We start from the raw sequence: 27,109 nt of genomic DNA, 5'->3' as shown, positions 1-27,109 counted from the left end.
TGTTTGGTATGTACAGTACAGCAGAGTACAAACAGAGGGCACCACAACACTCCGATATGCATCACTTTTCACATCGTCACTGTGACAGCCTGTCCTCTGCCGGTGCTACAGTTGACAAATGCTTTTTTGTTCTGCAAGGTGAAACCCTGGTTTTGTCATTACCACCCCGTTTTTTTTTTTTTTTTTTTGGAGCAGAAAAAAAGCCAAAGCAAAAAGGTATTTAGAGGTGTGTCGGAGCGCTCAGATTTAATATGGAGACTTTTAATGTATGCCCTCTTGTACACCTCACACCTCACCATCTGGAGCTCTGCAGCTTCTGAACCAGAATACAGCTCTGTGTCAAGAAGCGTGCATGCAAAGACGGGTAGTCGCTGCAGCTTTCTCCTAGTCGGGGACTTAAAAAGCAAACCAAGAATAGAAAAAGAACATAATACGGCTCCATAAAGCTTTTATTGTGAACTTTTAAGGAAGCTCGAAGATGCTGAATTTAATTGAAAACAGGTTATTTACACCCTCAACCCACTTCGTACGGGGTTGCAGTGCAGATTTCAGCTTTATTGTTTTGAGGACTTTATTCAACTTTCCACTGGCTTGATGATGAGTAGATGTCGACTGAATCTGCATTTTTAAACTTAACAACGTGAGGTAGATGGAGACTTGTTTCAAAACGTTAAAAAAACAACAGATAGAATAACATAAAATGCCTCCTCGGATGTGATCTAATTCTCCAGAAACCCTGAGATGATTTAAGTTGACTGAGGAGGATAAAGACTGAATCTTCATTTTTCGTGAACTCATCCCTTAAAATCACAGTTTGCAAAGCACAAAATTGGCTAAAAACCAAAAAATAAGACCATTATAAGTATCCACACTGTTGGACGACCCTCAGTGACTGAAGAGTGACTGCAAAGACAAAACAAAGCAGGAAAATCACCCCTCTCTCCGCTGCCGTTAATCAGTCTATCTGTTTGAGAAATGGTGTTCGGGAGCCGTCCATCTGTTTGTCAACCCCGGAGAGAGAGACTTGGGGGGGAAACGAGGGGTGGTGGAACGGACACATGCCTCGTACCCTGAGTGTTTGTTTAATTCATCATGAGTCACAAAAGGCTCTTGGACTCGTTGAAGGTTATTTGGTTTCCCTCCCGTTGAGCTCAGCCGCTCTGATGACATGATTTTGCCACAGAGAGGGTGGTCGGCCTTCACAACCCGCCACCCGCCGGAGCCGAGAGCCTGAATCAAAACCAGAGGCGCTAATAAAGGCAAAATAATGGAAAAAGAAAGTAATACTTCCTTTCTCGAAGAGATTTGGGCGTTTAAAAATGAGGCGAGCGACGTGGGAAAGTTGAGATGAGGGAAGAAGATGTGAAATCTTGTTTTCTGGCCTCCCAGGTTGACTCAAGGAGAAATGCAAATAAATAGAGCTATCTGTGTCTGCATGGTCAGATAAGAGCCCAGAGGCTATTCATAGCTTGACAGCTTGACTCTCCTCTGCCCCCCCCCACCCTGAAGATAGCTGACCTTGTTGCATCACACCAGTGTCTTAAGATATTTCTTCCCTATTTTCAAGCGCTCGAGTTGGAGTGGAAGCAAATTTCTGTGAGCCTGAGACGCCCTGACTGTTTAGATTGAGACTTTTAACTTTATTTAAACAGGTGTACAGAAAATAATTATACATTCATGGATCTGTTAAGGGAATTTGGAGCTCAGCTGGTTCACTGTCATGACGTGCCACGCTGCCGCTCCCGCCCGAAGAGCTGCTGTAAATCAGTTTCCAGGGAGGTGAATTATTAACCGAGGCCGCCACATTCCTCCTGCTGAATCAGCCGTTCTCCTGATCCCACTGAGACCTCGCTGTTTTTAATTTCCCCTCACGACCCTTCATCATCTGCTCAAGAAGGTTGTCAATCAGCACCGCGATCGGAAGGTCACCTGCCTTTCAGTTCCCACTTTGCTTTCTCCATGTTTAACGTGGTTGAAACAGTCACAGTTGGGAGCAGATAAGGAGGCTGCGATAAGAGGGACGGCCCAGCGCTGCCTAGACAAGACTGTTGTGAAAGTTGTCGAGCTCTTAGCTGGAATGCAGTGACAGGTCTGGACCTGAACTTCCGCATTAAGGCAGGAAGAAGTCAGACAGCCAGATGCAATCCATCGCAGCACACCCAAATCTGACTGTATATGAGTGTTTTTCTGGCGTCGAGCCGTGTTAGAGAATTAAAAAACCTCGAGGTGGAACCGATGAGAAGCTGTTGTCTTGAAACCGACAGGTGAAACGAGGATTAACACACTTTGAAAAAGGTGAGTTTCATCTCCGTTGAGTTGGATGTTGAGCCCTCCAGTTAACGGTGAACACCCGTGCGGCGTACATGACTTTGACTTTTCTGTGAAATCATCTTAATTTGATCGCAATAACCTGTCAAATCCAGTTATAACTCGTCCACAAAGTGGACACAAAAGAGTTATTGTCTTTGTACTTGTGAGATAAGTTTTAATTAAGTTGCCTTACGGTGATAAGGCAGCAATTTGGGCTTATCATGATGAAAAGGGTGTTAGTTCATAAATGTGTTCTTGTCTGCTCTCAAACTGGGTGGACCCGGCTTTAATTTCAGACTGCTGTATGACTCAATAACCACATGAAACCGATAGGGTTGGACCCTTATTTTAAAGCTAATAAGGCTGTCAGTTTGTCCCTGGACATAAGAACATTCTGTATGTTTGGCTTCATGAGACGAGATTAAATCACAGAAGAATGGACTGAATTTCTTAGGAAATGTGTCAGTGTGTGTTTGGTGTAAAAAACCTTTAGCTGACAGCTTGTTTTCAGGTTTTTTTTTTCTCACTCCTGTCAAGACAGAAGATCTACACATGCTGACCAATGACTCAGGTGGAGCTGTAGAAAATGTGAAAAGATTGTTTTTTTTTCCCCCACTTTTGATTTCTACAAAAGCACAAACCATCTTCAGCGAACGAAGATAAGATCTCGTATTGTTTTAATGCCAGGTATGATGCCTGGTTTTTCTGCCCTTCAGCGCTTTGTTTCTGCTGCTGTAACGTTACGTACATCCAGTTCTTCAAACACATCTGCCTGAGCTCCACGTACAGACATTCGATCAGAGTAAGAGAGGGAGTCTCTGCACATTATGGTAAACATTCTGCGCTTCGATACGGCCACTTATCGCAGAGTTAATGTCTGGTTTCCATTTTTTTTTTACAAGAAAAAAGCGTAGCTGCACATGTGTGGAGAGGCTGAAGTGTATTTGAGATTATTTAGGAGAGAAACATTTCCTGGAGGAATGCAGAAGTCACTCTCGTGCTATATTTCAGTCTCCTTTTCTTTCTTTAGATACCCAAAGTTCAGCGCTGTGTTTTCTCAGAGCATTGTGCGGGTTTGGAAGGGCGCCAGATTTCATGCCCGACTGTTTCCAATAATATTTATGAACGCTGACAAATCACATATTTTCTCCGGAGCGGTTTCTGGAAAAGAGAGCAGAAAACGGTGCTAAAAAGGCAGAATTGTCCTAAGTAATGTGAAGTTCACGAGTGTGAACTTTGTTGTAAAATGCAGTTATTGTTGGGAGACGAGGCCTCGGTTTGTCCTCCTTTTGGAAACACGTTGGACTGAACTGGAGAACTGAGTTCATGTCAGAGCTCCGCTTTTTTCCAGCAGGAATTGTTCTGTCAAATGTCGTTAGTCACACCGGACTCTATCTTCTAACTACGAAAGTTCTCCAGTATTACCGATAAGAATCTTTTGCATGCTCTCACAACAGATCCATGTCAACCCTGATGTACACAGCCAAGTGTTTTTCATTCTTATTCATGGTTGTTTTAGGAATGGCAGGGTGTTTCTTCACTTCATAGTTTAGAGTTTGACGAGATTAAGATCCACACCGCTCTCGTGTAGATGAGGCTTGAGTCAGGAGACAGTCAGTTTAGCTTAGCTTAGCTTAGCACAAAGACTGGAAATACTGAGCCTGACTTTGCTCAATTTCCATACAGCTTTAACAAAGCCACAGCTTGTAATAGAGCCACTGTCAGCATGTGGAGGTGACGGTTTGGCTGGAGAAGTACGCTTGTGTATGAAGGTGAAGAATAAACACATTCGATAATGATGGGAAGAGCCAGAAAGTCCATTTGGGTTCGATAACTCAAAGGCCTTTCATCCAGGCAACCATGGTTCAACTCCTGTGTCAGGCAAAAGTGAAAATATCATGTTTTCCTAAACCTAACCAAGCAGTTCTAACCAAAACACGACCATTTCACAACGTTTACCACATTATGAAATGCTCTCCGTCACTGTCATACAAATGCTGATGATCGTGATGAAATTTTGACTTGTGAAGACGTAAAGCTGTGTAAGATTAAGTGTAAGTTTTTCATCTATGTCCTAAACTGCACACTTGTTGCATTGTTTGTTTGAAACTGTATTTGGATGCAGCATTTTTGTGATGTGTACCTTTACCACCAAACAGACCGTAAGGCCAAACGCAGCGGGTCTATTAGACTGTTTGGATCGATACTTGGTTGTTTTTTTAAATATATGATTTGTGAGATAGTTGATCGTTGAACCTTCAGTTGTCCCAGTTCATCAGACGCTGCTGCCTCGGGTTTCCCAGGTCGGTAAAGATGGACGCTTTGGGTCGACTCTCTCTTGACCTTCGACAGAGAAATCGATCTTCTCATCTAACTTTCTGCAAGAACGTGGATTTGCTTATTTCTCAACATGTTAAACTGTTGCTTACAATATCACACCTATGAATAGAGTTAGAAAAAAGTGTAACTTCCTGAAGCTGTTTCATTGAATTTTGAATCCAGACCTATTTATGTGGAGAAGAAGTGACTACAAACTTAGCTGTTACAAAAAAAAGAGAAAAAAACTCCCTCAGCAGAAAACCCGACCCCCTTTTCTAACTTCTCCTTACTGTTCGAGAGCTCCACTGAATGCATTTGGCCTCTAAAAGCAGCTGCCTGGAGGCACCTGGCTGACACTTGTTTTTTTTTTCCCTTCTGGGGTTTTAAAACTACACATTAAAAAAGAAAATGGCATCAGCCTCTCACAGTGTTTACGTGTGCTGCGTGGTTGTCGGTGAGCAACGCGAGCTGACGTCGGCCGTGCTGCGCTCGCTGCAGGGAGATCTGCTGCATTACGGCTGTCATGCTAAAAAAAATAAGAAAATAAAAAACGTGAGATTGCAGGAAGAACAGAGAAATTAAAGTCTTTAATCGCTCTCCTGGTGGTTTTGTTTTGGCATTACTCAGAATATCACGTGCCGTCCGCAAAACTATGTCATTGGAAATTCTGTTTTATTTAAATGTTGGCGTTGGAGTAAAGGAAAGAGCAGCGTTAAGCTTGCAGGTGTCACCATTTCCGATTACAATTTCGACACTGCATGTGGCAGGAAGCTTACCACTTCCTCCTCATGGGGCAAACCATTCGAGTAAAAGGGGTGGAGGAGCCCCCCCGCCCCCTTGCATGCTGCAACGGTGAGAACAAACCCACATTTGCAAAAATGGAAATTATTGTCTTGAGGTGTTTCTTTGTAATCAGAGGCCGCAGCGTTTCTCTTAAAAACCGCACATGCACCGGCCATATGTGAGGTGTTGGAGCGATATTTGATTCACTTCATGTTCAAATGAGAAACATCATGTCACTATGAAGTCTCGTCTGGAACACAATCAGTCACTCTTGTCTCCTTGGCAGTGTGATGCAGGGTTCCCCCCCCCTTGAGTGTCGTACTTTGCTTTTGATTAAATCTCTGCAAATGTTTTGTGGTTTTTTTTTCTCCCCCTTGCTTGATGTAAAAGTTTGCCACACTGTGATGAGTGAGAGCAGCAGAGTTGCAATCAGTCAGAGGTAATATTGTCGGATCTGATGGATCCTAACGGCAGGAAAACAAAGTGAAGTCTGGAGATTCAGCTATGCAAACATTTTCTATGAGGGGGAGGAGATCTAATTGGTCGAGTTAAATCAATGACATTAAGGGGTCAGCTCAGTTTTAATCCAGTGTTATAATTTAGTGGCTAGCGCTAAGAGAGAGGCCTATAAAAATACATCGTCGTGTAAGAGAGTGTGTGAACACGCTGAAACCCCCACAAGTACTGCTTGAAGCGTGCAGAAGTCATGGCCAGTAGACTGTAACCATCACTTCAACCACACAAAACCTAACTATAGCTGTTTCAATGGTCTCACACAACCATATTCAACTAACTATACCCATCTCAGGTATTGCAGTTAAACACAATCATGTTTCATCTTTATGTCAGAAACCCACTAGTGCTACCGAAAAATAGCTCATACTGTAGCTGAACCGTTCCAAAATGATCAATGCTAACACGTTGAAGCAACGAAAAAGCAGTTTGTTGTATTCCTATTTTGGTCCAAATGTTGTACAAAACATTTGATTGTTAGTAATATTATACAACAGCAAAATTCTGGGTTTGCCCTTGCTGCCATGTTCATGCTAGCCTGGCATGCTAGCAGCTGTGTTTGGGCTGTGCGATTAGCTAAATGATAACATGTTCCTTAAAATATCAAGAGTGCTCTTAGCTAGACTGTAAAAAAAAAATACAGAAATAACATCTTGAATTAACTCAAAGCAGTTTGTTTTCTCAGATTTTGGGTCAAACTTGCCCAGCTGCTTAGATACAGCGGCGCTTTGAGCTAAATGCTAACATCAGCATGCTAACAAATCACCATAATGATTGTTAGCTAAGTAGGTCTCTATAAACCGTCAAATCTTTACTGTTTCAAACTTCAGTTTTTTTCAATTTGTATACCCGTTTTATTCATTCTGTTGTCTTTCTATTTCTATTTGTAAATAACCCATAATACCCTGTGGTTTGACTCTGTTTGTTGTTTTATGCTGGCCTCCGTACTGTAATTTTGAAAGTGCTATAAGTCATAATTCCTATTATCTTAAACCATATACTGAAATGAAATACTCAGGTCTGGTTCACATTTCAAGTTTAAAGACTGATTAAAATAAAAGTGCGAGCCAGCTAAAAACCACAGTGGCTCATTAGCGACCACAGAACCACAATCAGACTGAAGTGGTCCCAGTGAGCAGCGTTTCAGACGCCAGCGAGGGGGGTTTTAGGGCGGTTCAGCCGGTACAGCAGCCGCACTGCCAGTAGAAATGTCCTGAATCGGATGCTTGGTCAGTCATTGAGGGCACCGTTAGCACACACCGGAGCTGCACAGTAGCTCAAATACAGCCAGTTGACATTTGTGGTATTAAAGTACAGTAACTGCATGAACTCCCACGGACTCCACTTCCCTTACTGGTCGTGCTCCACTGTAACTGGACTCTGCGTCAAACCCATCATTACATTTGTTCTGATTTGAGTGCACAGCTAAGATATTAACTGTAATGATGCTGATCAAACTGCATAAATCTTTATAGGTTAAACTATATAAATCTACTGCACATGGATGGTTATTCTTCACTCTGCATGTTTCAGGGATCCATTTTTGTGGTTGTGCTGTATTATGAGTATATTTTTAAGCATTCTGCATTGTGATCATGTGATGTGAGCGCATGATTGGCCTGATTTCAGTAGTGAAGTACAGGATCTATTGTTCTGTTGTATAGAAAATGAAACGAAAATGAAATAATATCGGTTCCCGGTGTTGGACATGTGCAACAAGACACAACAAGTTGCAGCGAGCAATGAATGCCTGGAAGTCGTGCATAAGTACTTCTGTTCGCTCAGTCTGGTTGGAACGGCTATGTGAGATATTACAGCCTCGGGGCGCGCAGAGTAAAGAAGCAGTACTGAGTCTCACCACTGGCTGCGTGGCATGCTTTTGTTTTTGAGCACTTGTTTCACAGTTTCATTCCTCACATTCCTTCACTGTCATTCGTCACGACAACCGTTTTGAAATCAATGGAAACTCTTTGCTCTTCCGTTCAATGCAGGTCGTTTATTCACAGGGTGTCGTACGGCGTTTGTCACATGGTGAACACGTTTACAGTCTGACAGTCTGATCTTTAAGTATTTTGTTGTGCTGTTACTGTTTACAGATGGATGACATCGACGCCATGTTCAGCGACCTGCTGGGGGAGATGGACCTCCTCACTCAGGTGAGTTCAGTCATGACAGCAGTTTCACTTCAGCTCTTTCTTATTAATAATTTATTTTGGGTGTATAAGTCTACGTCTGTCTCATTACAGTATTTTGATATTTAAAAGAACAAATCTAAATCAAATGTTTCATTTGTGGTTTATCATGTTATTACATTAAATACTGATTAAAGAATTAAAGATTTATCATACTCTTTTTAATAATAAGCCTCATTATTTGTATTATAGCTGTTTTTTGCCATATTGAAGAGTAATGTAATTGTTGTTCTATTAGGCAAAATGACTGAATTTTTATGGTAAAGTTATTTATTGCCATGAGATTACATTTATTTATTTTTATTTCATGGTTTCTTCAACCTGAACCTTGTCTTAATAACATCATTTGAAAGGTTTATTATCTGTTTGTTATCTGATATTCGCTTTTTCTGTGGGAGCTTATAACGCAGAATTACTAGGGTAAGTTATAATTATAAATTCCAAATAAGTTCACTAAGTTTAATAAGTTTACTTCATTTGAGCATTATTTAGAATACATCATTATTTCCTGTTAAATGTGTTTCTATAATTTTAGCCCAAAAGACCATTTTGTTTTCACACACAGTCCTCAAGGTCAATTGGATAAATGCCTCTATTATTTTTTTAGGAGCTCATCTTTTAAGCTGTCACAGTATGTTAGATCCTCGTTTTTTCTCACATTGAAATTTAATTTTTGACACCTTCTGATGCGGCGACAACAAGTGGACTTCCTGTGGTTAATTCTCTCACTTTGTTGCTTAAATGGACTTCTCTTTTAACGGAGAGACGGCCGACAAACTGACTAAAGCCCACCATCGATCACAGAGACAGTCCAGACTGGCAAGCACAACAAACGCAGCGGGAGGGGAAAACACTCTTTGTGGTCATCTAACAACCGTAAATTACACCCTCTGCTCGGAGGCGAGGTCAGATGCCAACCTCATAAGCCAGCTCGGGGATTACACATTTCTCTCTTAGTGAAAAGTCCCGCTGATCACTTTGATGTTTCTCCCGACACACCAGTCATGTTAAGTTACTGCCACTCCACCAGAAAGGGGAGGGGGGGGTTTAATATAACACACAGAAGCTCTGTTGGGGTCTAATGCCTAGAAGCAGATGTAACATTACGCTCACAAACATTATACCTCCTTGCATAATGTTTGGGGACAGTTTACGTTTCAGAATGTGTTGTGGATTAACTCCCGGAGCCCTCTGGGGGTCTGCGTGGCTGTGCAGCGTATAGTATTCGTGCTCTTATAAACACACCGCCTTGTTCGTTCTTCCCCCCGCAGAGTCTCGGCCAGGAAACAGCACCTCCCGAGCCTCTCCCCAGCACCGACGAGGAAGTCAACTTCTCCAAATGCCTCACCGACCTGAATGGTGACTAAGCATTCTGTCTTTCTGAGTGTGTAGAAATACCACAAAGAGCTGAGTGTTGAACTTTGACTTGAAGTACAGTGATGCAGTTGTGCAAGGAGCGCGATGTATCATACGTTTTCATCAGTTATCTGGGAAATGATCAAGAGCACTTTGAGAGCCGGTGGTAATGTGAAGAGGGTAGAAACACAGCAGTCAGTTGCCCTGCAGTGTATCTGGCTACTGTTCAAGAGGTGATTTCAGACGGAGATTGGGGTCACTGTACATGCTAATTACCCCGGCTCTTATGGGCTGTAAAGCAAGCAGGTTAATGTTAAAGCAAGGTTACAGCATCAGTTACAAGCACTTTAATTCTCTTTTATCCCTGTTGTCTTTAGCAGTTGTGTAATTAAGTACTTAGGCATTGTCTAATAATGTTTATTTACACAGCTCCTTGGACAAACCTCTCTAAAATTAACTAAAGATAAATGTTATAATCGTAGCATCAGCATGATGACATGCTCAGAATGACGATGTGATCATGCTCATGGTTAGCACGACACAACCCCGAAGGTAAATGTCTGAACAGGTCGACTTCCAGCAGCTCCCAAAATGACAAAAAGCAGCAACAGGTATCGACAGCAGTTTTGATAGGTTTCGCAACTAAATCAGCTTGGTTAGGTTTAGAGAAACACTGGTTTGGGCTAAAATTATTACGTTATGCTGCGTATAGGTATGATACGCACATAACCTCAGTTACGTTCTGTACAGCCGTCTTCTGAGTGAAGGTTCAGTGTTTGTTCAACCCAACTGTCCCCCTGAGAGGACTTTGATATCTCACGACAGGCCGTGTTATAGTTGTTGAGAAATTTCACTCTGAATCACATTATCAGCCTCACACGGTGAATGATATTTTCCCTCTGTGGCTTTTTATTCTTTATAACTACACCCTTGCTCGGAGTGAGTGTGCATGAAGTAAGACCTTGTGCTTCTATTTTTTAAATGAATCACCCTCATGGCGCCCAAAGTTCATGGCAGTACATCCAGAAAAGATGTTATATCAGTCTAGACCACCAGTCCAGTGGGTGAGGAACAGCCAGCATGTCCTAAAATGCATCTTTTATAAAGGGGTTATTAGTTGTCTTAATGATGGTTAATTAATTGTTAAGGAATGCTTTAGCCCAGCCAACAGCACCACCAGCCTCTAACTGTCATGGGAGACAAAGAAAAATGAAATTGGAATGAAGTGAAAGAAATGATTTAATCTGATTCACTGAGTAATGAAGACATAAATAAGGAAACTTGTAAGGAATGAAAGTTCTTATTGTTTAAGGGGAAAGTCCAAGTCTTCTAAGAAACAGGATCTAGGACGTCTTCTCCGTGCCAACATGTCAAAAGCTTTTGCTGACTGGCACCTTAACAACTTCACAACTTAAATGTCCTGTGTCTTTTATAAACATTCTGCGCCTGAGTTTGAATTTTCCTGTGAACACCAGAGTCCCTCCATGAGCTGGAGGACAATGATCTGGACGCTCTCATGGCTGATCTGGTGGCCGACCTCGAAGCGACGGAGGAGAAACTTGCAGCCGACAAACAAGGTCTGAAGTTGCCGTCGCCGCCCCCGCCTGACCTGCCGCCACCACCACAGGGCCCGAGCACACACCCTGCACCCTTCCTCCCTTCCCCGACGTCCCCTGCGGGCAGCACCAGCAGCAACGTTAGCACCCCGGCCTCCTCTGCCACCTCCCCTTTACCACCTCCGCCTCCTCAGTCTGCAAAGCCCTCGATGGTGAGCCAGAGCACAGTTAGTTTGTAAGACTGTAGAGGCACGAACCTTTACACCTCTCTGCTGGGAAGTGGTCCAAAAATAAAAGAAGTGAGAGTCTTATCGAGGCTTGTCAGAGTACTAGAGAGCTGACTTTGGTTGCTATTGTGTGAATGAAAGTGCCACAGTGGTACAGATGGAATGTAACTATGTTTATGTACTCAATTACTGTATTTAAGCACAAATTTGAGGTACATTACAGGAGTATTTTGCCACACCTGTACTGACGAGGCGTTTAAGGAGCAGCGTTTTCAGTGGGAGATGGGAGCTTCTGTTGGTGTGGACTTTTTAACTTTTAAGATTTGTTACAGGCACAAGAACCTTTATAAAACTGAAGTGAAGGAGAAAAAGGTGAAAACATAAAAGGGTCTCCTTCGAGCAACTTAAGCAAATCACCTGTAGGCTTTTGTGGGCAACTGAGACAGACGAGGAAAGTCATGTCACGTTACACATGTGGCCGATAAAACAGTGATCAATCGTGTAAATTGCTGCAAATTATTACACACAATCTCTTTTAATATGATATCTTTACTTTTTACTCAAGTATGACTTTTGGGTTACTTTTACAACACTGCACAGTTAATGGATGACAGATAGTGAAGAAAAAAAGGAGCATTTCTTTGCACTCTCATGCGCTTAGAATATGATACACAAGGAACACGAGGCAGAAAGAGGCAATAACGTCACAGTGTCTCTTTTTATTGGTTTACCGCGAGGGAAGCGCTCTCAGAGTCGTGCGTGACAAGACAGCATTACGACGAAAATACCACCGGTTCCCAGCGTATAAATTTCTGGTGGGCTCTCGCTGTCTGTGTGGAACTGGGAAGAGTGGTATTCTCCTATAACAGTGGGGACGGTGAGATCATGGCGAAGCTGCTTGCCACTGGATGGAGGCATCTGTTACAGTTGCAGAGTTACTCACGAGGCGAAACAGCCGAGTCTGTCTGGAAGAGATCAAACGCATACAGCCACGAGGCAGGAAGGAGTAACGGGATCAATACCAAAGATTGGAGAAGGGGGTGGGGGTAAGATGTGGCAGTGGTGAGGGGGTGGTGGGGGGTACAGCCAGACGGGAGCTTATTGCTTTAGCAGGGTTTGTTACCTCATCCCTCTGAGGTTAAAAACACCAGCTGTGCCGGGGCAGAGAATGTGTCATTGTTAGGTGGAGGTGTGCACCTTCATTAAAGCTGCACACTAGACAGGAATAAAGGGTATCATATCCCCGCTAACGGAGATCCAGTTGATTAGATGTAATGTCCCGAATGAAATCCTTGAACGGACACACCGGTCGTGAGATTAAAACTGAATCAGAACACCTCCTGAAAAACAATGAAGGGCTACGTTTACAGACATGAACTCACCGCAGTTCGATATTTTCCTTTTATTTGGATTTAAAAAGCGACAGCTAAACAGTGAGGGAGTCGTCCTTGTTCATTTTTTTGACAAGAGTGAGAAGGAAAGCTTGACTCTCTCATGTGTGGACGGTAAAAATGAACCTACAGCCACCAGCATGTTAGCTCACCTTAGCATAATGGCTAGAAACAGCTAATTTACTGGAAGCAGTGACTACCTGGAGTAGTATGCACATGTAGCCTGATGCTATCATAGCGTATCTCCTTTATACTAGACTGTAACTGATGGCAGGTGAGCACTTATTCTTCAGTATCCTAATTATCACATGTTGTTTCCAATTTAGGAGGAGATCGAGGCTCAGATGAAAGCAGACAAGATCAAACTCGCTCTTGAGAAGCTCAAGGAAGCTAAAGTGAAGAAGGTAAGACGACGAACAAGCCTCTGATCCTGTGCGTCCTCTGGCAACCGTAAACTTAAAAGACATTGTGAATTACAGCTACACGGACGTCACTGCAAAGGACGTAATGTTCAAACGTAGCATGGCTTGTTTTTTTTTTCTTCTTCTTCTTCTTCTGCAAGAGCCATTAATCAAAGTAATGAATGTCCACTTTTCATCCAGCCAGCGTCCTTGTAAGGATAGCGGTTTCCTCTCTGGGTGATATGTGGACACTTTCTCATCTTCAAAGCAGTCAACAAAACACAGACATGTGGTCTTGCACGCAAAGACTCACATCAGGAACCGCAATTTCATGCGAACTACTTTCCTGCCAGTTGCATACCAGTTCTTTTATTGTTTTTTTAATCAGAGGTGATGTGATGGATGATATAACTGCTTCTACGAAATGCTTGGCTGAGGACGGTTAAAACGTACATGGGTGTGTGACTGATTTAATGGTCAATTTTCTTGTTAGGAGAGTAATTATAAATCCCTCGAAGAAGAAAGGGAACCAGCCATGTGTGTGTGTGTGTGGATATGAGAAAACACAGACCACTGGCCAGTTTCGCAGGAACATCTGTCGCGGGGTTGTTAGACACAGAAGAGCAAGGTGTGCTCTGTGGTTTTCCCAAGAAACCACTGGCAGCTGAAGCCCTCCGGTCTCAGATAAACCCGCTGATCATGGAGCATGTTTTAGACAAGGATCATGTATTTTGAAGATGTGTATTCAACCTCGCAAGAGAGGAGAAATAATTTGACGTCCAGTGACATTTCGTTCAACCACACGTCAAACCCACATGGTCTTCCAGGGAAGGTCAAGACCGAGTAATGCATGATCTAACGCTGTAAATCCTCTTGTGATAACGTCTCTGAATCCTATATTTTTATGACACAAGGCAAGCGACTGGCCGACCTTGGTTTCTGCGAAACTCCTCAGCTTTCCAAAGCGGGATTTGTCTCAGATGAGAGGAAGTGTGAGGCCACATGAGCCTGTGAGGAAAGCACTGCTCCGCTCCGGGGCAAAATTAATCTCAGCCAACTCCGTCTCAGCCAAGAGGAGACAAACACATTGAAGAATGAATTACTGAAATGACTGAGAGAAGTTCAGCAGGATGGAGAGACAGAAGTGCTGATGCTTCAGTTCCTCCAGTGTAACTAACATTAGACAGCAGAAACAACCGTTTACTGCACACAGCCTGTAATTTAACTGGCAAACAAACATGTGGTCCAGGGCTGATTTTAAGTCTCGCTTCAGAGACACCTGCTGCTCTGCACAACATGTTTAACTTCAATCTGTCAAGCTGGTCAAGCAGAAAACCCAAAGGACGTAGAGGAACAATGCTTGTTGACTTCCCTTATTAAAGTTAGATGAAAAGATCAATATCACTTTCATATCTGTCCATTGAATATGAAGCTACAGACAGGAGACAGTAAATCACATGCAAAAATATAACTGTATGTGAGTTTTTTTTTATTTTCACATATTTTAGTTCACATGTACAAATAGCCAATCACATGTGAAATTATAAAAATGTGGAATGCAAAATTATCAATTACATAAAAGAAAGTTTGTGAATTTGTGAAAATGTGGAACTCACATGTAGTTTCATGCCCCATGTTTTGTTCGGTCTAATTCCCATTTAAAAATAATCCAATCACATATGAATTTATGCAATTCACATGTGAAATTTACATTTTCACACCTGGAAGTTTTGACCCACATCTTTAAAAAAGCTGATAATTGGTTAAAATATCAGGTTCACATGTGACATTGTTTTCTTTTTACCTGTTAAAATTTTAATTCACATGTGAAAATAGTTGATCGTATGTAAAGAAAAGTGTGAAAACGTGGAATTCACTCATGAAGAAGCAAATTCTCCATGTGAATAAAGACATAAAGACATGTGTATTTTTGTAATTCACATGTAAAGTCTTGATTTTCACGTGTGGAAATTTTCATACGGATGTGAAAAATCACTTCACTTCCGTTCACATCTGCACATATTCTATATGAAATGGGGAATTTTTTTTGGAAAGGCAATATTATCAGGGTATCGTTAACCTTAACCAGCTCCTTACACAAGAGTTCTCACTACAGCAAAGTAAAATAACTATCTATTGTTCTGACAGTTGGTGGTGAAGGTGCTGTTGAACGACGGCAGCTCCAAGACTCTGATGGTCGACGAGAGGCAGAATGTGAGGGAGGTTCTGGACAACCTGTTCGAAAAGACTCACTGTGATTGCAACGTGGACTGGAGTCTGTGTGAGACCAACCCTGAACTGAACCTGGGTGAGTTACCGCGCAGCTTTACTTACACTGTGCTGTGATTAATGCTACACAGTTACTGCGGCTACATCTTCGTAGCACTTGGATCTTGTGTCATCATGAGTCACAGTCACATAAATAAAGCGGTGTGTCATCGGCGTATGGAGACGGATGCATCGTTTCCTTACAGTTTTGGAAGTGTTTGAGGACAGGCTGAAGAGTGTTTATGACCAAACATTAGACCATCAGTTATCACCATTGCCTTTAATGTGCCATCAATAAGACAGACAAGTTTATATTCTGTACAGGGAAACATATAAAGACAGTACGTAAAATAAAGACGCAAAATTGAAATTGACGAAAAAAAAGCAAGCTAAAGAATAGTTGCATATTAAAAAGAAGTTAATCTGTAATAAATATGTACAATAATGTAATCTCAGTTTTATACTGATGCCTCCACGTGACCTTTTATTGGCAAACAAGACCATCAAGTAGAAGATTTATGGTTCTTAATGCCTGCTATCACAGTGCAAGTGAAGTCTGTTAGCTGTGGGCTAATTTATGAACAGAACCAGAGAGAAATATGCACTGTCGACTACCAGTTTAACAACATAAGCCCCCAGCGTGTTTTTATATGGACTGTCATCTGAACACACACAATGTGCAGGGTGGGATATTTCATTCAGGTCCAGATGATGGACTGTGTTTTTATTGGCACGACGGCAGCCACACTGCGAGCGAGCCCACAATGAAACATTGATTTTTTTTTTTTTTTTTTTTTACTCCCATCCATCTCTCTCTCCCTCCTCCACACTATCTGTATCCCTCTCTCTCCCTCACACACATACACACTCATACAGCATAGACAGGTGGGTTTAATTTGCTGTATCGGACAGTGTCAGTCATCCACGCTGTCATGCGGAAATAGAGGCCTTATGATCTCAATCCTCCGTCTGGGCCGTCTGTGCTATATTTACTTCAGCTGCTGCGCTCTTAGAGTCTGCGGCCGCTCGTTACCACCTGCTTTCTACGGTTTTCTAACAACTTCATCAGATTGTTACGGAGATAATTCAGAAACGGGGGTCATTTTACCGCATCCCGAAGCTTTTTTCAATTAGAAACCGGTGGTAAGGTCGTTAACTCTGCGAGCAATAAAGTCTGAGTCAATGTTATTTTGCTCGCCTGAGTTATACTCGAGTAATTCTATACGCAGTTAAGCTGTGAAACATTTAATTAAAGGGCAAGCCTGGATTTATTCCATATTTTTCTTATTTTCAACCAATTCCATGAGAAGATGTAAATCAAGAATGTGATGAAAGCGCAATTTGTGAGATTTCCCAAACCTCTCTGTGGCTCTCAGCCTCCATTTATTGTGCTAAAGACTTAAAGGGACAGTTAACTCCAAAATCCAAAATGAATATATTTCCTCTTACCTGTAGTTTTATTTGTCTGTCGAGATTGTTTTTGTGTGAGTTGCCAAGTTTTAGAGAGTTTGCTTTCTCTTCAGTTTAATGGAACTTGATGGAATTTGGCTGGTGATGTTCAAAGTGCCAAAAACATCCTTTTGAAAAACTCATCAGCAGTGTCTCTGTCCAGAAATCATGACTTGCCAGCTAACTAGGCTAACTAAACTAGCTAACACTACAGCTCAGTTGAGGAGGACGCCAACAGATTCTTCGGTTATCAAGATATTGATATGTTGCAGCTCTAAAAAACACTCTTACCCTGCAAATCCTCTTATTTGCTGCAAATATTTTGCCACAGAAAACATCAAGAAATAATATTCAATGAATTTAAAAAGCAAACAACGTCCTCTAATTCTCAAAAACAGCAGATTCTTTCGGCTGAGTTAGTAATAGTTCAAACACCAGGTACTTAAATTTAAACTCACAGTACAGTGTGTTGTTGCAGATAAACTTCTAAAGAGGAACTCGCTCGTTTACTCTGGATACTTGACAGGCCTTTGCCAGAGGCGCACAACAAATGAGGAAATGTGTATTCCCCTCCCGTCAACACAGTTTATTTTTAACCAAATGATTGCCCGTGTTTAAATTAGCTGTCTGACACACTGATTGCTATTTAAAGCCCGTCATCCATCCCGAACTTCTTACGATTAGCTCATTTCGAGTCATGAGCACGGGTGGTGGAGAGGACCTCGTGTCACCTCTGACTAACGAGACAGCCTGTCACTGGAAACAGTTTGAGATAGTTTATTATTAAAGGTCTGTAAACCTCCCCTCCAACACACACACACACACACACACACACACACACATACAGTGTGTTGCGCTCTAACTACGACACAGAACAAAAAAAAAAATAAGTCACGGCCAATAACGTCCCGTGGAGATCAACAGCAACACCATCTTCAAACAAATCCCCACTGTTAATTTCGCCCATGTGCTCACCATGCACACCACTGGAAACACACCATGTGGTTGATGCAGTTCAAAGGGATTTTTACTCCTAATAACTCACTCCAGCAGCAGAGTCACACCATCCGTTTAATGATCGTAATAGCCAAACTATAGACTGGAACCCTGGCAGCAATTTATTTAATGCCTCCACCTTGGCTTGTATCCTGTAATTGGGGACCGTGGCTAAACTACAGTCAAATGCCCAGGACATGATGGAGATCTACGGCACTGAGTGTTTGGGTGGGCGGAGGAGGAGAACGTGGAAATTGCCCTTAATGTGTTTTCGAGTCCCATTAAAAGTCTTTCCAGCAAAAAAGTATTTTTATTGAGCCCCTCCTTCATTCATCCCGCTTGAGAAAGGGACAATTGTACTGTACAGTCACGGCGTTCACTTTGAACCGAGCTCAGCTGATTTAAAGATTTCGTGACAGAGTTGAATAACCGTACGCGCGGTGACGCATTTGTTTCCCTGGCGCGGAGATAAAGCAGAAGGGACAAGGAGAATACAAAGTGAGATTAAAGAGTGTCGCAGATTTCTGGTTTAAATAATAATGAAACTGTCGACTCTGGAGACATTTTTAATCTTCTTCTCAAACGCGCTGAGAAATGATCTTTTACGGGCCGATAGAGACGCGATCAGTGTTTGAAAGTAAGCGACTGCATTTCTTAAAGCACAGGAACTTTGTTCCACCTTGTAGGACTTTGAACTGCTACTCCTCAACATTTTGAGACCGCCCTCTCCAGGAAGATGACGCAGTTTTTGTTGTTTGTCAGTGCTTGAAATGATCGGTATTATCGTTGTTTGGACAAATTCTAGTTGTGTAACATTTTTGGATGAGTTTTCTGGCAAAACTTCAGTCATTTTGAGGGAGCGTGGAGAAGGAAAGAAAGTCGATAGAGATCATAACTGACCCTGCTGAAACATGTTGGCCTCACAATAAAGTTGTTCTTTTATTTACCGGTTTTGGAGTCTTCTGTTGGCCAAACCTCAGTCTTGCAAACTCATCAGATACGTGTCGGTTGATGGCGATTTAGTCTCTGTGAGTGGCGGCCAATGTTTCTTGTGTCATTTTTTGCAGTTCACTTATCAGCCTCAGCTTAACCTCAGCTGATCTCTATCAACACACTTGTGATAAAAAAGGACACTCTTTCATGACAACTTTCTCTTTCAATTACATTACTTGAACCCTTTAAAAACTTTTTTTGATTCGGGTCAAGGAAACCTGCTTTTTAGATTCTGAACTAATTTATTTTAAGTCATTGTTCAGATTCAAATCAGAATTAGATGATCATCAGTGGAAAAGGTTATAAAGTAGCGATCGTAATTAAGAATTTCTACATCGTGAAACTTTAAGCCACTTTGTGTGTAATTTGGCAGGTTTCAGAAATACACATGTGGACTGACATCAGTAAACATCTGGATGCCACTCACGTTCTGCAACCCAAGACACATGCCACCCAAATAAATAGAAATAAGCTGTGATCTAATGAGTTTATAATCTGACTACTATCGTTTGCTTTTCTTCTGACAGAACGGACGTTTGAAGACCACGAGAACCTTGTGGAGCCTCTCTTAGCGTGGACGAGGGACAGCGAGAACAAAATCCTCTTTCAAGAGCGGCCGGGAAAAAATGAGGTCTTCAAAAACCCGCAGGTCGGTCCTCTCATTGTACTGCACGTCTCTTTATACGCACGTACTGAGCGATCAGATCTCGTATATCCGACGATGGCCAGTTCATTGTTTCTGGCCTCGCTTTGTGCAGATCTATCTCCACGCTGTCTCAGCCTCGTGCCATCTGGCTCGTTTCACTGCGTGAGTTATGAGAAGTCTTTCCTCTGTGTAGGATGACCTCTTACATTTACGTCCTCACTGTAATATATCAGACAAAACAGCCTCAGGCAAGAAGACATCAAGATCTTGGCATGTTTGTTGATATAATGGGAACCCTTTATAATCTCACTGGTGTTTAATGGATTCGGTCTGTTGGCAGAGACGAACGGCCGGGTTGAAAAAAAAAAACCAAAAAAAAAAACAGCGAGATATTCTCATTTTTAAACTACTCCATCATGCCTTCCACATCCCCTCCTACCCCCCTGACAAAAGATGGATCTGTTTTATACAATACGTCCTGATCAATTTACAGTTTCTAACTTTTGACGGGAGCTACCAAAATAGAAATCCCCTCAGGCGTTCTCCCACCACAGTGAAAACACAGGCCAGTCACACCGGGACAGAGAGCAGAGCTCAGGGGCTTTTCAGAGGTGATCCTGGTTGGGTTTTTTTTTGTTTTTTTCCCTTGTGATGTGATGATGATGTGATGATAGCCAAAGTTTTGTTCTGATTTTAAATTTGTTTTTATCTGAAAATGAACAAATGAATTAAAGTTAGTATTGTGTTTTATCTTGAACACACAGAAATAAAAACCATCTGAGGCCGCATGCAGATTGAATAACTTCATGAACATCAAGATATTGATCAGATTTGAGGCAACAGACATGTATAATGTTTCAATATATTCGTGTGTGTGGAGACTTGTCCACCTTGAGACCTCAGCAATAGGCAGGATTTCAAAACCATCTCTGCACAAAATTTCATTGCAAGCCACGTCTGAGTTGCTGAGATGATTCAGTCTGTCAACGAGACAGCTGGACATTGCAATCTAAAGAGCTCTGCAGCTAGCATGTCTGAAAATTGCCAGTATATTTTCAAATGCTTCTATCAAACTTACTGTGATCATTAATGCACTTCATGTTTTATTCCTGCAGAACTTTTATCTATGGAAGAAGGATAAGAGATCGCTCAAAGAAATAAAAGACAAGGACAAAGAGTTATTAATACAGGTAAAATACACACACACACACACACACACACACACAAACCTTGAGTGAAATATTGTCTTTAAAGTGACAGTCCTCCCGGTGAGAGCTCCTCTCAGTGATCTCCTTTCATCCCTCCTTCCTCCCTCTCTCTCTCTCTGCAGGAGAACTTCTGCGGCACCTCCATCATCGTGCCAGATCTCGAGGCCGTCATGTACCTCAAAGAAGACGGCAAGAAGTCCTGGAAGCAGCGGCTCTTCCAGCTGAGGGCCTCGGGAATTTATTACGTTCCCAAAGGGAAAACTAAGGTCAGGAGTTCATGAGGGGAATCATGATATTTCTGTAGCAGAGACCAGACTCTAAACACACATAAACACCAAACTCCTGCAGATATTTAGATATTCATGCAATGTCGAGCGAAACCTGCAGAAATATGAGGTTGATCTCTTTGATCTCATTGATTTTTCTCCTGGACTATAAACTCCTAGTGTGTAGTCCTCCTGCTTTATGAACTGCACTCTTGTTTCATGCAACACTAAATATAAGTGGACTTTTTACTCCCTGCTGGAGGAGTTCTTACTCCCAAACACACTGTTCATACAGGACATTATGCACCTACTGCAGCGCTGAAACAAAGAAACTACAGGTCATCTTGTAACACATTTCCTCATTTCCTTCCAGTCGTCCCGTGACCTCGTCTGCTTTGTCCAGTTTGACAACTTAAACGTCTACTATGGCAAGGACTTCAAGAGCAAATACAAGGCTCCGACCGACTTCTGCTTCGTTCTGAAGGTGCGTAGGCGATAAGTTTACACGGACACGCCCTTACAATGTAAAACTGATTTTTTTTTAAAGAGAAGCTGCAACTTCTGCTGACCATGACACAACAGAAAACATTGCCAACAACAGCCCGTGTGTCTGTTTACAGGGGCGTGCACAGAAAAGTTATGTTGCGTGCAGAATTAATCATTGCACGGTGGTTTCTGGGAGGACATCTGGCAGCTCCTCTGGACATGTGAAATGTAATAAATAGTTTGATTTGAAGAAGTGAAAGGAGACGTTTTTTTGGGGGGGGGTTTTGCCCAGTTGAGCTCGAAGTGGCAAGAAGACGAGCTGAGGACTTTTTAATCAGCTCCTAATATATCTTTCAAAGACACGACTGTAAAAAGCACAGTGCGTTTAATTAAGAGGCGTTCTTTGAAGTCGAGAGTATTAACAGTAATGGGAGGTACCTACAGTATCCATTTAAGAGCGAGAAATGCTGACTGACGTGAAAAAAAGTAAGAATTAAACGGGTTGGTGGTCAGTGTTTAGAGGATGTGAAAGTCCACTTTCTTTCCCTTTTTCCCCTATCTTGTCTGAGAAATACCGGAATCAGCAGATACCGTTCGACTAGTTGTTGCGGATCAAAGGGAAAAGAGCTTAGAGAGGCAAAGAAAGTGAATTATCCACAAGTGAAGAACAGAGTCTTCAAGGTCTGAGCTGGGAGGGAGGAGACTTTGAAGGTGCTGCCAGCCAAGGGCGAAGGAAAACGACCTGTCGGAAGGAGACGTCGTGTGAGAGGCCCAGCCCGGTTTCGAAGCCATTGTCTCAGATCGTGCAGATAAACAAAGGCTGGTTCCGCGTGGTAGATGGTATAAAGACAACACAATAATAGGCTGGGTGTGTTTGACACTTTACAGGCCACTGAAACGCTGCAGCAGCAATACAAGGACGTGAGCACAAAAAAACAATTCGGCTTCATGATGTCGCTGTTACATATTCAGAGGAGAAGCCCGAGGTGATCGCTAATACCGTCCTCATTATGTTTTATACTGTGGCAAAGTCGACTTCCTCCACGGGGGTGAAACGATTGACTGCGGGATTAATGTTGGACCTGAAACTATGTTTTCTGTAACTAGTGAGATTTGGTTGACTTACTTTAAAGACTATTTGGGCATCAATCATCTCGTATTTCCCCCCCAAATTATAACAAAATTACAGGATGCACTCAGTGACTCGCACATTTCACTTTCATGGTTTCTTATTTGTCTGTACAGAAAAGCTGACTGGGCTATTTCAAAGAACAGGAATTGAAAACATATCATCAATTTAACTGGTTTCCTGTCAACACTCTGGTTCCTGACTCACTCTGCCCCCCTGTGGCCGCCTGGGAGAAACTAACAGAGGAACTTTTTCCACATTTAAGTCCAGTCAGTGCTGCGACTTGAGGCTACATTAGCTGTTTATAGCATAAGTAAATCTCCACTTGAGTCATCAGCAGTCAAGTGGCATTGTGGGTAGTGTAGGCCACTGATTAGGGAGCAGGCTGTGGGGGCTGAATGGGTTTTTTACTGAGGGGTTTGTGTCCGGTGTGAAACTTTTTTTTTTTTATATCTTTAACTTTTTGACAGCAGAGATTGACAGAAATACTGAAAAAAAGGGACAAAATATATACATTTCATTCTGTAAAATATTTAGATTTGTTTAAAGATATGTAGCAATTGATGTACAAAAAAAAAAAACATATACACAATAAATACAGAAATAATGAAAATCCTTTTTTTATATATATATAATTTGTTTGGTAGCTTTATATTTTCATGTATTTTATTTATTTCTCTTTACAATCCAACATTTTTATTTGTTCCTCTTCATGTTTTCACATATATTTTCTCAAGATTTTACAGAATTATTATAATTTTTTTTTTTTTTTTTTATGACACACCTATGACTCCATACAATAATGCTTGGAATAAAAGAAGGACGACATTTCTGGTTCTGCTGGATCACATTTGATAACTGTTTTTAGACACTGCACAATAATATTATAGGAGTTCAACGTTAAATCTGCGGAGTACTCCTTTAAAATCATTCACGTTTGGATAACAGCTGAAAATGAGGAAGATTTAATGTGTGAAAAAGGTCCGGTTGTGTGTGTTGTGTTGTTCTGATGTGTTGGGTTTGTCTCTACAGCATCCTCAGATCCAGAAAGAGTCTCAGTACATCAAGTACCTGTGCTGCGACGATGCTTGGACCATGAACCTCTGGGTAACCGGAATACGTATCGCAAAGGTAAACTGAACTCTCAGTTCTCCATCCAGTAACAGGAAATGATCTCCAGTGGACCAGAACTCATGTTATTCTCTGTGGTTGTGTTTCTTGGACTCACAGTACGGTGTGTCGCTGTATGAAAACTATAAAACAGCCGAGAAGAAGGCTGCTGTCAGCTCGGCGTGGACGAACCGCAGCACTCCATCAAGCTCCAATCCATCAACGCCCTCGCCCACCATCAAAGGTAGCACGACACACGAGAGCTGCCTTTACGGAGTGTTTCATCGATGTAAAACAACCCAGATGTGGTGATTTTTTTTTTACGTGTACAGTGTGTTCACTCTGTGTGTTTCTCCTTCTCTGCTAGCTAAATCACCAAGCCAGGCCAACGGTCACGCTCCCAAGCCCCAACCAGGACCTGTTTCTCAGGTACAAAACTCCTAAATGGTGGAAATATTGATTATTTTCATTATAAATGTATTTGTTTTAATTGTTTAGTCTATAAAAGTTTCCCAAATATTCAGGTATATTCAATTAAAAATGAGAAAAACTGAACAAGAGCATCAAACAGTACAATACTTTACTTGAAGGATCTGAAAATGACTTTTCTGTAACTGTAAATTCATGGAAATTTAATTTGTAGGACACTTTAAGTTGATTTAACTTAATTAAATAATAGCAAGTGTTAACCTTAAAAGTCTCTGAAGGTAAAATACAATATGAATTAATATATCCTGAAATTTCAATGGAAAGACAACAAAACTAGAGCAGCAGTGACTTGTCGATCGATAGAAAATTAATTGGCAATCACTTTTTTATTTTTGACTCATCACTTCGGTCAGTTTTCTAGCAAACATACAAAATATTTCTCTGGTATCAGCTTCTTAAATGTGAGTTTTTGCTGCTTTTCTTTGTCTTATGTGACAATAAATTAAAACTATTCAGCTGTTAGTTTGAGAAAACAAGCAAATTTAAGACATTAATGTGTGAACGAGACATTGTGACGCCATTTTAAAAAAGATTTTACAACATTTTTAACAGTCAAAATTCAAAAGAACAGAAGCTGAGACCTCCAGACGTTCTGTCCATCGTATGAGTCAATCTAAAACTTGATTAATCCATAATGCACCAGTATCATTTCCTGCCTGGTGAACAACCTCAGATGGGTTTTGGTTTACAATTTTTTAAAAACATGTTCCCCTCTTGGACATATTGTTTAATTATGTTATATTCTGTCTTCTCAGGACTTTGAAAATGTCCCACCTCCACCTCCACCCCCTCCTCCACCAATGGCTGATGTCCTTCCTCCACCACCTCCAGACCCAGTCCTCCCTGCTCCACCTCCTTTGGCCGCCAAGAAATCCCTCAAATCTGCTTCCCCACAGCGACACCTGCCATCCAACTTCCCTCTACCTCCACCTGCAATGGACAACCTCCCTCCTCCACCGCCACCTCCACCCATTGACGACGGCCCAGAGGCCCCGCCAGACTTCCTTCCACCTCCTCCTCCTATTACTGGCTTTGGTTCACTGCCACCTCCTCCACCGTCTATGAGCAGCCTACCACCACCGCCTCCCCCAGCTAGTTTCGGGGGTATGGACCAGTCTCTGCCTCCTCCACCACCCGATCCAGGGTTTTTACCACCACCTCCACCTCAGCCAATGTACACAGGAGCTGGAGGAGTCCCACCACCACCTCCTCCGCCTCCACCTCCTCCTGCTGCTGCACCAAGAGCGGCGCTGCGGCCTACAGGCTCGGTGAAGAAGGTTCCACCTACTCCGCCAAAGAGGACTACACCATCGCTGCAGGGAGGAGGAGGAGGAGGAGGAGGAGACTTCATGTCAGAACTGATGATGGCCATGAACAAGAAGCGTAGCGATCATTAGCCCGAGTTTGGAATCTGTGGAGTACAAGTATAGTAAGAACTGCCACGTGTTGATTTCTACCAAATGGCTACTGTTGACATCCACAACAATACTAAACATCCACATGGAGCCAGTGGACATCCATCAGCTGTAGACTTCACCTCTCCCAGAAAACACTGCTCCATCCGCCCTTTTTCTGAACTGCTTATCCAAGACATAATCTTGCATGAATCAACCGAGAGGTTTATTATTATAAAGACCAAAGAGTTCAACTTTTAACAAGTTGAAATTGTTAGATACCAGGGGCCTCATTACAGAATCAGTTCGGGATGAGATTTGAGGATCTTAAGGTATAACTGAAACAGGTTTTATAACTGCTTTCAGGAAATGTTACTATTTCTCAATGGAAAAAGTTGTGATGGAATTCAGAATAACTGCCAAAATGGAAGCACCATTATTGTTAGGTCAGTATGGCAATGATAATACATATGGGGAACAACAGAAACACTGAAATATTATAATTGAAAGGCTTTACCATAACTGCTAGAGAGGCTATCACTGATGTTAGCCTGTTGGAGAAGCTAGCACAGATGTTAACATGTTGGAGAAGCTAACACTGATGTTAGCATGTTAGAGAAGTTTATATAAAAGTCAACTAGTTAGAGAGGCTTCTACTAATGTTAGCCTGTTGGAGAAGCTAACACAGATATTTACTCTGATGGTAGCCTGTTGGAGAAGCTAGCACAGATGTTAGCATGTTGGAAAAGTTTATTTAAAACTCAACTAGTTAGAGAAGCTTCTACTAATGTTAGCCCACTGGAGAAGCTAACACAGATATTTACTCTGATGTTAGCCTGTTGGAGAAGCTAGCACAGATGTTAGCATGTTGGAAAAGTTTATATAAAAGTCAACTAGTTAGAGAAGCTTCTACTAATGTTAGCCCACTGGAGAAGCTATCACTGATATTTACTCTGGTAATAACTTCTCCCACAGGCTAACATCAAAGTGGGCCAATTGGAGATGCTAACACTGATGTTAGCCTATAGGAGAAGCTAACACTGTTGTTAGCCTGCAGAAATAAATATAAAAGCAGGAAGGTAAGAGGTAGGATATGATACAGCCATAAATTTAGGAAGATACAGCCATGAATGTAAGAAATTCTTCCTCAATAGGAAGATTCTTGCTGTCTTTGAAACTTAGATTAAAATAAGACAACCAGTTAGCAGCTAGCGCAATTTTTTTCTGTAATGAAGCCCCTGTTACATTCTGTGTTTGAAAGCTAGAGTTTTTCAGTGAATCACAATTTTCTGGGAAAAAAAAAAGAAAAACCCAAACTCGACGCAACATCTGTTGGGGTGTATAATTATTGTTTTGTATGATATAAAATGATACCGCCGTTGTCATAATTAAGAGAAGCGTTTATAGAATTGTATATATTGTCATGTGTTTGTATGGAGGGCTGTAAATACTATTAAAAAAACCCACCTGTTATTTGGGAATACACAGTGTAGTCCATTACTGTAGCTTTTTAAATGACTGTTGCCGAAATAAATACTCAAAACATTCCCGGTGAGATATGAAACAAATGGACAGCATTTCTTATTGCATTGAAGCACTGTCTCTTCTTCTTAAGCACAAAAAAACA

The 27,109-nt window shown here is 41.8% G+C and overlaps 1 protein-coding gene across 1 annotated transcript; it reads left to right on the top strand.

The window, feature by feature from the left end:
• The first annotated feature begins 1,838 nt into the window (after positions 1–1,838).
• On the top strand, positions 1,839–27,050 carry LOC119008650 (amyloid beta (A4) precursor protein-binding, family B, member 1 interacting protein). The gene is made up of 14 exons (XM_037079201.1): positions 1,839–2,295; positions 8,022–8,081; positions 9,389–9,476; positions 10,949–11,241; positions 12,974–13,051; positions 15,197–15,356; positions 19,282–19,403; positions 20,516–20,590; positions 20,731–20,874; positions 21,248–21,358; positions 23,522–23,620; positions 23,720–23,843; positions 23,967–24,028; positions 24,844–27,050. Exons 2-14 carry the CDS (start codon positions 8,022–8,024, stop codon positions 25,483–25,485), a joined length of 2,058 nt encoding a protein of 685 aa, XP_036935096.1. The 5' UTR covers positions 1,839–2,295; the 3' UTR covers positions 25,486–27,050.
• Positions 27,051–27,109: the final 59 nt, after the last annotated feature.

The sequence above is a fragment of the Acanthopagrus latus genome, chromosome 19 (genome assembly GCF_904848185.1).
Source record: "Acanthopagrus latus isolate v.2019 chromosome 19, fAcaLat1.1, whole genome shotgun sequence".
Lineage (NCBI taxonomy): Eukaryota > Metazoa > Chordata > Actinopteri > Spariformes > Sparidae > Acanthopagrus > Acanthopagrus latus.
The sequence above is the reverse complement of the archived record's forward strand: the minus strand, read 5'-3'. Positions and strand labels throughout refer to the sequence as shown.